At 41.6% G+C, this 11,777-nt stretch overlaps 1 protein-coding gene across 2 annotated transcripts; it reads left to right on the forward strand.

Moving 5' to 3' along the window:
• Nucleotides 1-301: 301 nt before the first annotated feature.
• Nucleotides 302-11,594, forward strand: borcs6 (BLOC-1 related complex subunit 6). 2 transcript variants are annotated; one of them, XR_007571277.1, is made up of 8 exons: nt 302-505; nt 1,988-2,625; nt 4,202-4,388; nt 4,580-4,762; nt 7,546-7,709; nt 8,354-8,437; nt 8,705-10,754; nt 11,356-11,594. XR_007571277.1 is itself a non-coding variant. In XM_050065404.1 (7 exons), exons 2-7 carry the CDS (start codon nt 1,999-2,001, stop codon nt 8,828-8,830), a joined length of 1,371 nt encoding a protein of 456 aa, XP_049921361.1. In that variant the 5' UTR covers nt 302-505; nt 1,988-1,998; the 3' UTR covers nt 8,831-11,594. The 2 variants fall into 2 exon arrangements, 1 of the variants encoding a protein (XP_049921361.1); XM_050065404.1 differs by having other exon boundaries at nt 8,705-11,594.
• The last annotated feature ends 183 nt before the right edge of the window (nt 11,595-11,777 follow it).

Consider the following 11,777-nt stretch of genomic DNA (forward strand, 5'->3'; position numbering starts at 1 on the left):
TTTGTTGTTTATGAGGGGGTGGTGCAGAAAGGAGGAGGCATGTCAAATAATTGTTTAAGCACTGGGGAGGGACTTCTGTTTTTTATTTTGGCTTAGGGGAGGGATGCACAAACTTCATTGTTTCTATTTTGTATTATTTCACCACTGATTTTAAAAGACAATTTTAAAAGTCTAATAACGAATTCATGGTGGAGGGAGGGTCATGCATTTTCTGTCAGTCACTCAGGGTGGGTCACACCCCAGCCCCACCCTCCTCTGACAAGTAAAGAGCAGTCCCTGACTACAATGACCTGTAGGTTAGGGTAAAATTTGATTTACTTATTGAAATGAATCTGTTACTCAGTGATATATTGTTGTGTTAATATCATTAACATTTTAAAGAAGCCTATTTAGTATGAAACGCTTATATTTTGCGAGGCGGAACTGTTGTGTTGATGCTTGTGGGGAAGGATTTTCACACCGGACACGGTTGTTGCTTACATTTTTCTGAACAGGAACTGAACTGGTGAGTGTTTTCTTTAATAAATTGAGCTCTGTTGCACCGTTGTATGACCTTACCGATAGATAGGTATCATTTCGTACAATTAATTACCCTTTGTCATGCGACGGTGTGAGACAACAACGAGCGAGATACGGAAACATAGTGATTTAAAGGCCTGGACAGCTAACGTTAGCCGTACTGCGCTAACGCCGTTCAGCAACATTAACGTTAACAGTAAGCTAGCTAGGCGGCTAATGACAGCAGTGCATGAACTTCCTCAACGCTGACCGGCAGTTACTAATGTCTTCTTCATTTCTTTGTTCCTGTGTGTCTGTTATGCATCGTAGTCTTTGTCCACGGACGTCAACTCAACTCGGGCGTTGTTTGCGTGAAGTCTGAAGGAGGCAATGCAAGCTAGTGTTAGCACTAAGTTAGTTTGGTGTGTAAGCTAATGCTAAGCTAATCAATCTTATATTACGTCATTTCACTCCTAACTGAAAATAACCCATAAGTGGCACAGCTGTCCCATACAACAACTGCTGTTATAAGCCTGGGGACGATGAAAATCATAGTATACAGAAACGTTTTATTTATTTTGAATTGTAAGCTTTAGTTACAGACTTCATGTCAACAGACCCAGGGTTAAGATGTGACGTTCAGAGCTGGATGCTGAGGATGAACCAGTGAAATATCAAATATCAAACTGCGGCACTGAAATGTTGTACATCTGTGTAGATCAGTCTGCACCACAGACCCTCCTCAGAATATAGGCTGCATTTTATGGTTTACACCAACACTTCCCCCACTTCATTTCAGAGACAAACCACCAATATGATATATACTGTGAGGTAATATATATTTGTCAGTAGTCAGATGTTGTGCCATAGAGGTTACCATGGCAGTTCTCCCTTTCTGAGATTGCATTAATAGACAATTGCTGACAATGTTACAAATCAGTGAGCAGGACTGCCCTATCGCAAACTTGAGTTTGGAGAACTTCAATGTGATTATTTACTTAGATTTTACATATGCGTAATTAACTTAGCAGACATTTCTGTCTTGTTATTGTACTCCGTAAGTTCGAGAAAATCTACTTTACCATTTGCACAAAATGATGTGTACCATAATATAAGATTTAACCCATGTTGCCCACTGCCATGGCTGGGTATTAAGCCCATAAACAAATGAGTACCAACAGAAATGTGTCTGTACCATTGAATAAAAACACTCAGATATTTCCTGATCAGACAATATTTAACTTGGGCGAAGTCCTTTATTTTAACACCTATCCAGTAAGGAAAAGTGGTTAAAATATGTCTGTAGTCCCCAAACAAAGTTATGACACAAGCATTGCTTTGGTTGCAAAACTCACTATTGACACAGGTCAGCTATAATGATACCCAGCCCTAGTAAGCAGTGGTACATGGTAAAACCCTTTTGATAGTCTCTGAATTATGGCTCAAACACAGATTTAAAAACCTATAACATTCTCTTTTTCTCCACCAGCAGGTGGAGGGATGAGTCTCTCCCCTGTGATTGGCACAGAAGTGCCAGAAACAGCTAACGGGGTTGTGACCCCCATCTCTTCAGAGAACGGCCCTCACATTCCAGTCTCGGTGAAATGTGGGGGGAGCAGAGTGCCCTGTCAAGTGGAGTCATCAGAGGACAGTGACCCTGGACACACAGAGAACCACGTAGATGTGGAAAACAGAGTTTACGATGGCGAAGGCCGCTTGGACACAGAGACATACAATAATGGAAGAACATCCAGTTTACCGTTACACACCTCTAATGTGACAGACCCCTCCCTCCCTGCTGCCACATGGACAGGAGACTCTGAAGACTCAGACTCAGGCTCCAAAGACACAGACACAGACATTCATGAGGCCTCTAACACTGTTGAGCCTCCTGGTGCAGCACTGCTACGGGACTCATCACAGCAAGCACACTCCAAAGAGTCGTCTCAGCGAGGAGGCCCTGACACCACAGACACACATCAGACAGAGACAGAAACTGTAGATGGAGACACTGACAGCAGAGACGAGGAGGAAGATGGAGAGAAGGAGAAACAGGATGAGGAGGACGATGAGAAAAATGAAAAGAAGTGGATTCATCAGCGTGCAGGAGGGAGAAAAGAGGTGGAGGTGAGTGGACTGTAGGATTATATTCATCTTTATTGGGTTATGTGAGAAAGATTCAGAGAGAGTGGAGGGCATGGTGGGACTAAAAGAGAATAACAGTCAAAGGATATAATGAGCACAATCTGAACTGAGGTCAGTGCAAGTAAATGTTGTAGATAGGACTGTCCCTGACTAAGAATTTTCCTAGTCGACCAATAGTCGTCATTTAGGGTCATTAGTCGACTAGTTGCCCACATGTTTACCATATTTATTTAATTATTTAATTATATATTTTGGGCGGGGCAACGCAATGGTTTGAGTTCAACATTGTTAACACTGTGCTACATTACAGAGAAATACAAAACCGTACTAATGAACCTTCATTAATATAGGCCTATATTTTATCTACAAGTGCACGTCACACACTGAGGGAGCCGCCTGTTACACTGTTGGTGAAGCAGTAATGATTGTGCTAAGTGGCTAATGGGCATGCAGCTACTTCCATGTTTCAGATGATGCGTCATGTTTGTAGTCGACCGATGAAGATGAGTTTACATATCACCTTGGGTTCGTCCTTCACCCTCTCAAAATGATCCCACGCTTTGGATTTCCTGCTCGACATGTTATTAACTAGCCTGTGGAATAACCGCAGGTACCAGCCCTGGAAATTAACCTGACTCCTGTCTGACTGCTGGGCGTGGCCACTTCCTGTGTCTGTCCTTTCAAGACACCTAATAGGGTTTCACGTTTGTTTGTTGTTGTTGTTTTCTTTCTGTGACTAGGGTTGGGTTGGTATGAGGGAAAAAAAAAACGGTCCGGTTTTTGTAAAAAAAAACCCGCATCAAGTCGGTAATACCGGATTTTCGCCACTTGGGNGTCCACCCCCCCCCCCCCCTCGCTCGCTGTGCACTTGGTGAAGAGGCAGACACAGGTGCCTACAGACTCGGGCATACTATAAGCGGAGCGGACTCCGTGTAAAAATGTCCGTGAAAAATAAATGCCGAGCAGTCTTTTGGTGCGCGGAGCGGAGTCCGCGCGGTCGTGCTTTGCGCGCACAGGGCTTGCGGACGTCCACTTTTACCGGGCGGACTCTGCGGAGGTCCGCCTGGAGTATGCGGTCCGGTCGGTCTAAAAAAAAAAACCCGGTCCAAGACGGAGTACTGAACCGAATTGGTATTACCGAGAACCGACCCAACCCTATCTGTGACTAAGCGACCAATGAAATCTTGCCGACTAATGATGTTCCTGGTCAGCTAACATTTGGTTAACTGTCAGGGGGCAGGCCCTAATTGTAGACTGCTTGCTTTTGAATAGAATCAATATTGAGAATTTAGTGGGCTTCAAATAAACTACAACACACTGACCAACTACATTCAACAGTAAATTTTTCATAAATTTGCCAGATGGCTAAACTCGAAGGTGACACAGGAAGCAGTTCATCAAAGAGAAGAGAGGGGTTATGAGCAACAGCAAAAATGTGTACCTCTTGGTCTAGTTTCATAAGGATGTGGCAGCGTCATTTCATAAGCCATAATGTAACTTCTCTTCTTCACTTCCTCTTCGACTCCATTCTCTGTTCACCTCCTCACCTAATTTTTAGTCCTCACGACACTACTCCTCCTCAGCCCCTGGTCCAAGCACCTCGTCCTCTTCCTCTCCCCCACCTCCTCTTCTTCCCTCAGATGACATCCCCTGCCCTCCCCACGTCATGGCCCAGGTCTGGGTTCGCAACGTGCGAGGGATGCAGGACAGCAAGAGCCTGGATGAAATAAGCCAAGCGTGTGGAGGTAAATAGTTGTTCGATTTTGTTTGCTGCAGTTTGACTCATTCCTTATCTCTTTCTTCTTTTCCATTGATAAGAGCACATAAAGCAACTTGTTAACAGAGAAAGTAGTGAAAATTGTAATTATACTGAGTAAGGCTTCAATCATAAATGTTTTACAGCTTTGTTCAGCTCATGTTGGTGTATTCTCCACAGGTGGCTCAGGGGCCCGGGGTGGGGGCAGAGGTGGTCAGTCAGAGGGCCGACGGGCCACAATTTCCTCGGCTCTGGAGCTAGAGGGGACGGTTAGCCATGAGGGTGACCTGACTAACTTCATTACCAAGAATCTGGAGCAGAAAATCAAGATGAGCTCCAAGCCCAGTCTGGACTGCAGTGACTGTAAGTACAGTACAGTACTAATTTTCAAGAAATTTTATTTAAACAAATGAAGTGATTTTGTTGGTCTTCTATTATTGTAATTCATAACCCAATTAGGAGAAGTTCAACTTAATAATTTGAAGTGAGCTCTAGGTATGTGTGATCACAAAGAGGTAGTTTTTTTTTAAGTTTTGTTTACGTCAGAGAAAGTGTGCATAAATTTCATGTGCTGTATATACGTATGTGTTTATCTGTGTTGACATGGCATGTTTTTTGTTGTGTTGGTTTTGACTAGTGCTGAAGGAACATGTGCGTGCAGTATATGTGCAGATGTAGAGGATGTGTTTAGTGTATAAATGTAGCTTGCTTTCATAACTGCGTTATATTGAGGGTCAGGAGGCTCCACCAGATGAACTGTTTGTATTTTCCTCTGCAGAGGGAGGTGTCAGAAATGGCATATCAGTGGGTTAATAGCATTTTCACAGGCAGCGGTGCTGAAACTGCAGTGCAGGGTGTCTGACTTGCAGACAGATCTACAGCCAGTTTTCCCCCTGCAGAGGAAAACAGTCCCAGTCAGCCGCTACTCATCATTTATGCATAACTTTGGTCATGTCTAAACCATAAGAAGTAATGGAGAATCAATGCACTATCTTAAGCAAATGAATTGTTGTGTCTGCTTACATGAGTCATCCACCACCCTGCAGTGTTCACAATGCAGCAGCTTTGTTCAGTTAAGCTAGTCTGGGTGAATTGTACCAGATTTAGTGATTTAAAACTGATGTGTCTTATTTTGTAGTTATCAGTTACATTTTTGTTTTATTTCACAACGTATGTTTTTGATCATACAGTAGATTTTAACGTGACGACTGTGGGTATTTGCAGTACTTTTGCATCAACTCTCTTTTGACGTAACAAAAACTATATAGGTATTAACTCATATTCATTGCAGTCAAAATCTAAGGTTTCTTCCTTAGAGAGAAGTCTGTTGGTTAGACTGAATGAAAAATGATCACAGTTGTGAAATGGGGTTTTTAATGACAGTGCTAATGTTATACAACCAATAATTTTAACAATAGCACACAGTGAGTATCAGGGTTGGAAAGAATTGGAAATTGTCCACCTGCCACTGTGGCTGTTGGATTCCAAAATCTACCATCCCCTTAATAGACTGCCATTGTTTTTTGGCTGCTGAGTAAAGCAAATCTAGCAGCCCCTTTAATATTTTAGCAGCATTTGGCTGGAAGCTGGAGCTAATTTCCCACCCTGGTGGATATAGAACATACATGGTATGAAAACAACCTTCCCCTGTCTGCTCAGGCATCTGCTCCACATGAGGGACACAACAAACAAACAGCATCAGAATGTTGCAACTTGTCTGATAGCTATCAGACCCTGTTGCTATCTGACAGCTTATCGTTGTACTCAGACTGTCTCTGAGTCTTTCTCTTGTTCTACAGGTTTTAGTTTTGAGGCTAGTTCAGCAAAGGCTGGGTTAAGAACCACTGTTTGTACAATGCTGCATTATAATGATAACTTTTTAAGCAGCTGGTTGTCCTGTGTACTGTGGTACGATTTGAAGGACGTTAAAAGCTCAACTCTTGGTTAGAGAAACCATCTCAGTTTTGTTCATTTAGTCACAACCAGGCTTATCATTTTTAGAGTTCTCCCTCTCTGAGATTTTTTTAGATGAATAATTAAATTGTGACGAACGCTTTGCCCTGGCTTACTCCATCTTCCTACATGTCCCTGGTGGATTAAATTAGTCTCAGTCTGTGTTTTAGCGAGCAGCAGAGACTCAGCCCCACAGAAATAGAAACAGAAACAGTTTTGGAAAAGGTCACACATATACTGCAATTTCAGAAATTAAATCATCTCTGTAAGTTCAGCAGGTTGACCCAGTCCGGCCTTTCCATTAGCAGTCATCTGTCTTGTCAGATTTTCCAGGAGAGAGACACTGAACCTCCGCCCTTCACTCAGAGAAAAACCCCTCTGGATTCAAGCATCGGCTAAACTGGCCACTCAATTTAAACACAGAAACACAGTCAATATGCCCTCTGTGGCAGCTCATTCCCTCTACCTGCTGATTCAATTAGGATGGATGACTCAGACTTTGTTTAGACTGCAGGGATTTATAACTGAGGTCCTGCTGCAGCTTGACAGGAGTCATTTTCAGAGATGGAAACCTGCTTCTTCTTCTATTCTGTCTTTTGTGTACTCCAAGATTTAACAATTCAAGGCACAAGTCTTCTTTTAATTAAGAGCCATAATTAGTTTAGATTTGTGCTGGCAGTCTTTTTGTGAGAGCAGCTGTTTCTTTAAATGGGAATAGGCTAATTCTTCAGTTACTTGTGTGTGTGTGTGCCGTTTTGTCTGTTTTTCTCCTTAAGCAAAATTTCTGTGAGGAGATAATTTTAGCTTGTGCCTACACACATGTTGTGCCTGTTCATGGTTTGCATGTGTTCATACTTAAATGAGTCATCATGATCATTATTTATTAGTCAATCAACAGAAAAGAACTCAACAATCTGACAATGAGTTAATCATTTGTCATTAATCAAGCAATAAAATGTAAGCAGTAGCTGGTTCCAGCCTCTCAAATCTGAGGATTTGATGATTTTATCTGTTTAAATCATGACAGATTTGGGTCTTTGAACAAAAACAGGCTCTTCAAGAGAAACCTGTGATAGGCATTTTTCATTATTTTACTATTTATAGAATAACCAAACAATCAGTGGAAAATAAACTTAAGTTGCAGACCTACTTGTGTATATTATTCATCCAAATTCATGATGATTTCTTGTCAGCTGACTGTTCGGGTCCCATCTACCGAAGCCGTGGGTTGTCACGGAGACCAGCAGACATCCCTCCCATTGATCCTGCTGTCCTATTGGATCTTCAGAGACACACCCAGGAAGTGGCGCACAGTGTAGAGATGATGATGCGGAGTCTTAATGGAACCATCCAGAATGTGAGTCTGAAGCTCAAACTTAAGCCTCATTATTATGCCTCTGTGCTGGCGATAGTCATGGCCGGAGGCATTACGTTTTTTCTGTCCATCCGTCCATCCATCTGTATGTCCATGCGTCAATCTATCCCATCCATCCCATTCTCATGAATGCAATTAACATTTGGCACAAACGTCCACTTGGACTCAATGATGAACTGATAGGAAATTGGTGGTCGAATGTCAAAGGTCAAGGACCTTGCATCCATCTTATTATTGTGAACACAGTATCTCAGGAAGTCCTTGGGATATTGCTTATATATGACAAAGAAAATGTCTGATAGGCTGTAATGATGATGTGATGGCATTTGATATTATTATATATTGATACTGAATTGGTGACACTAATGTTGGATGACCACCTTGAAATTGTGCTGATTGTACAGATCTTCTGTGCTGTCGGGTTAAAGATGTGTGTGAAGCATCCGTCTTTTCACAGACATGGATGTAAACTATAAGAGAAACTTGACTCGTGCATGAAGCCATACAACTGCAAGGTGGTAATTCTAGTTTTCTTTTATGCTGTCATGTCATGTCATGTCTCTCACTCTCACATACTGTATATCTGTTTGGGTAATTGACATTTGTCTATATGTCTGTTCATCCAGATGACCGCTCTGAGTGTGGGCTACATCCAGACTTACAGAGACTCTGTTGACAGCCTGGGAGAATCTGTGGACATGAGTATAAAGGTAACAATTTATGTGCATGCGTGTGTGTGCTCCTTTGACAAAAAAAAGCTGCTCTCTGGGGTTGTTGGTAGTATTTCTAAGAGAATGTAGAGTATTGCAAAACCTATAGAGCAAGGTGAGGGTCCAGCTTTGTAGAAGAATAACCAACCATATCATTTTGGGTTTCATTCTCATCATGTTCCCATTATTTATCCACATCTGATTTGGATGAGCTGTATATCAAAGCATCAGCTTTTTACTGCCTGCTTTTGATTTTTGCACCTGTAGGGCATGTACACACTGATGGCTCGCTGTGAGGAGTTGGACCGTTCCATGCAGCCCATACACACCCTGGCTGCACAGATCCGTGACATCAAACGCACCCTGGACGCTCTGGAGGCGATCTGCAAGTAACCCCACCTGTCTGGTAGGAATACATACCCCGGCTGCAGAGACCCAACATCAAGCACATCCTGAACGAGGCTGTCTGCAAGTAAACCCACCTTTCTGCAGGTAGCACACACACACTGCAGCGAAGATTAAGTGCACCTCTGGATTCCTGGAACCATTGCTACTAGGCATGCTGGATGATTGCCGCTCATAGTCCCTCCGCTTGTTCATCATTTGAAGATGACCATGTTTGTGTTGTGAGATTTCAACTGAATTGGGCTTGATTTGCTCTTGGGGCTGAGCTTTCTTTCTCGCTCTCTCTTTTTTTTTTTTTTTGAAGCACTCTCACTTCCTCTAATGAAGTTGTCGTGAAACAAAATCTCACAAAGTAACCCATCTTGGAGACACTTGGCCAAGTGCCCTGAATACACAAACATGTGTACACACACAGACATACACAGTACAAAAGGATCCTTGAAGATGTGTGGGTAGATGGCGCCTTTTCCCAGTCTGAGGAGAAACTGCGTGTCATTTCCGTCCAGCCCGCTTTGTTCAGATTGCACTAACCTTTCCTGCCCACATGGGGGCGATGTTTCTCTCTCTGTCTCTCTCCCTGCTCATGGAGAGGCCAGTATGAACTGCTCAGACTACAGTGACTCTTGCACAGGAACAGAAAGTCTATTTTTTAATCTTATGCAACAAAGATCAGAATCTTTCACTGCAGGCGAAATGAGGGGAGGGAAGCATCATGTCTGTATGTCTGTTTGTCTTTATTTTAAATGTTTATTTATTCAGTTCTCTCAGCATGCTTGGTTTTTCAACTACACTGCTACTCTGTGTCACTGGGAACTGACCAGTGTAGCAAGGTTTTTTCCACTGGTGGCCACTGAACAGCTCCATTGGAGCATCTGGATTTTAAGCTCAAATGTTGCTCAAAGGTAGTTGTTGAAGATAATGAAAGAGTTTTACTTCTTCTACTCAGATTCACTCAGACTGGCAACCTTTAAACCAATTGTCTGCTTCTCTAATTTCAAGGTTCAGTTAGTAATTTTTGAGAAAGATTCTTGACTGTCGAGTCTTACTACACGGTCTTCAAATACCGGCAGTCTTGATTTGGTGGTTGGAACAAGCCACCAACCAAAAGTGTTGCTTTTTGACAACTTGGTAAGGAGACTTAACAATCAACTATCTTTCTCCAGAACTACACACTGTGCTTTTAAAGCTACCAGCCATGTGTCATTAGGTCTAAAACCTCACTTTCCATCTCTGTGTCAATGCAATCTAGGATGTTTGGGAACATGTAAAAATATCTCATGTAGCCCACACAGTGGCTTGAAATATTTGAAAACCAATGCTAATGAATTTAGCCAACTTAAAGATTTTTCATGAAATTTAAAGTTATTGAAAGTCCTTCAATTTTCAGGCATGAAAGTAGCAAAGAAATGGTTCAGTGTCACTAACTGAATCGTGTTGTTTTAGTTTTGATTCTGGCACTTTAAAGAAATTATACAGTATATGTATTAGAAAAGGTCAGTTTCAAAACACATTTGAATCCATTAAATAGAGGGCAGTTTTCAATTGTATATGAATTAGTTTTAGATTTGGATATAACTGTAAATTTTACTCTTGTCAAATGGTGGAAACCTTCATTTGAAACAAAACTCTGTATTTATTTTGCATTGATTACATTCATATGTGAGTGTTGAGGGGAAAAATCCTGTAAATGAAATTAAAATCAGTTCTGGTTTGCTTCTGATTGTACTGAACAGTCACAAAGAAACAACAGTTACATTTCTGTGCAGCATGTCTTTGCTTTTGTTTTCCTCAACACTGAAAAGATTGGACGCTTTGTTTCAACAAAGGAGGATTAAATCTGGATAACATTGCTGGAGTCGGGACACAGCCTTCGCGTGTGAACTAACATGGACTCGTATCACATTTAATTGAAGTGAGTATTTATTAATTTACTCGATGATAAAAGCCACTGGAGACCGCAGCGTCTCTTGGCTGTTGCTTTACCAACCTAATGCCATTTGCTCACATGGAGCATTATACTTGATCTAATGAGGAGACTGTGGTACGTCTGTCATTGCACTGGTGAGTAGCCTTGTAGTAGATCATTGTACGCGTACTAGATTTTCATACTATTACTCGTACATGCACCTATTACTGATGTATTTGGGGATAATTCATCTACAAAATAGCAATACTGCGAGAAAATTAGGTACACATTTTAATCTAGGCTCTGCATTGTTGTCTGAACTGTCTACATGCACCTGTTAATGTGTTTTCACCCTCTGTGGGAAAAGATCATGTTATTGGCTTCACAAAAAGCTCTGATCGCATTCTGTGTAAATTCTACTCTTTGTCTCCTCGTCTCTTTCCTCAACCTCGTTGGCAAATGTTTGTGAAAATTGTCGGGGAAAATATCAAAGGGGAAGGGGAGCATCTTTACAAGCTTACTCTAAAGAATATATTGATCCTGGTTACCATGATTATACTGAAATTGACATGTCCGTGGTTGTAAAGATGTAAATGCTCTTTTGCAGATGAAGATAAATGTCCAGAGAGTGGACATTTGGGAGTCTTAGTAGATTTTCGAGGTGAGAAAGGACCCTTGAGATGGGAGATATGGGAGCAAATGTCATTCTTCATAACATAATTGTATGATTGTTGATTTTCTGTTGTACAATCAGATGCACCTGTGTAGATATGATCTCTTTCTGTAACTAAAATGATTTAGATACCCTTCGTCTTGAGTGTATATTTTAATGAAAAATAACAAATAAATTTACATGAGCTGCAAACAAACCTTTCAGTCTTTTTTTCACATTGTACTGCCTCAAGGAGCACTGAAGGGTGGGGAAGGAGAAGACATAAACCACACCGATCTACAAAAATATATGCATATATATTCAGGTGTCCTATTACGGACTGAAGAGCTGTTTTCTTATGTGAAGGTATGTCCTTA

This window comes from Epinephelus moara, chromosome 16, assembly GCF_006386435.1.
Source record: "Epinephelus moara isolate mb chromosome 16, YSFRI_EMoa_1.0, whole genome shotgun sequence".
In the NCBI taxonomy this organism is placed as follows: Eukaryota; Metazoa; Chordata; class Actinopteri; order Perciformes; family Serranidae; genus Epinephelus; species Epinephelus moara.

What these genes read in the sequence shown, in the direction of transcription:
- borcs6 (XM_050065404.1), top strand. Translation starts at nt 1,999, where the DNA reads ATGAGTCTCTCCCCTGTGATTGGCACAGAAGTGCCAGAAACAGCTAAC. An exon ending in GAGGGAGAAAAGAGGTGGAG is followed by an intron (nt 2,626 to 4,201) that starts GTGAGTGGACTG and finishes CCTAATTTTTAG; the next exon opens with TCCTCACGACACTACTCCTC. An exon ending in AATAAGCCAAGCGTGTGGAG is followed by an intron (nt 4,389 to 4,579) that starts GTAAATAGTTGT and finishes TATTCTCCACAG; the next exon opens with GTGGCTCAGGGGCCCGGGGT.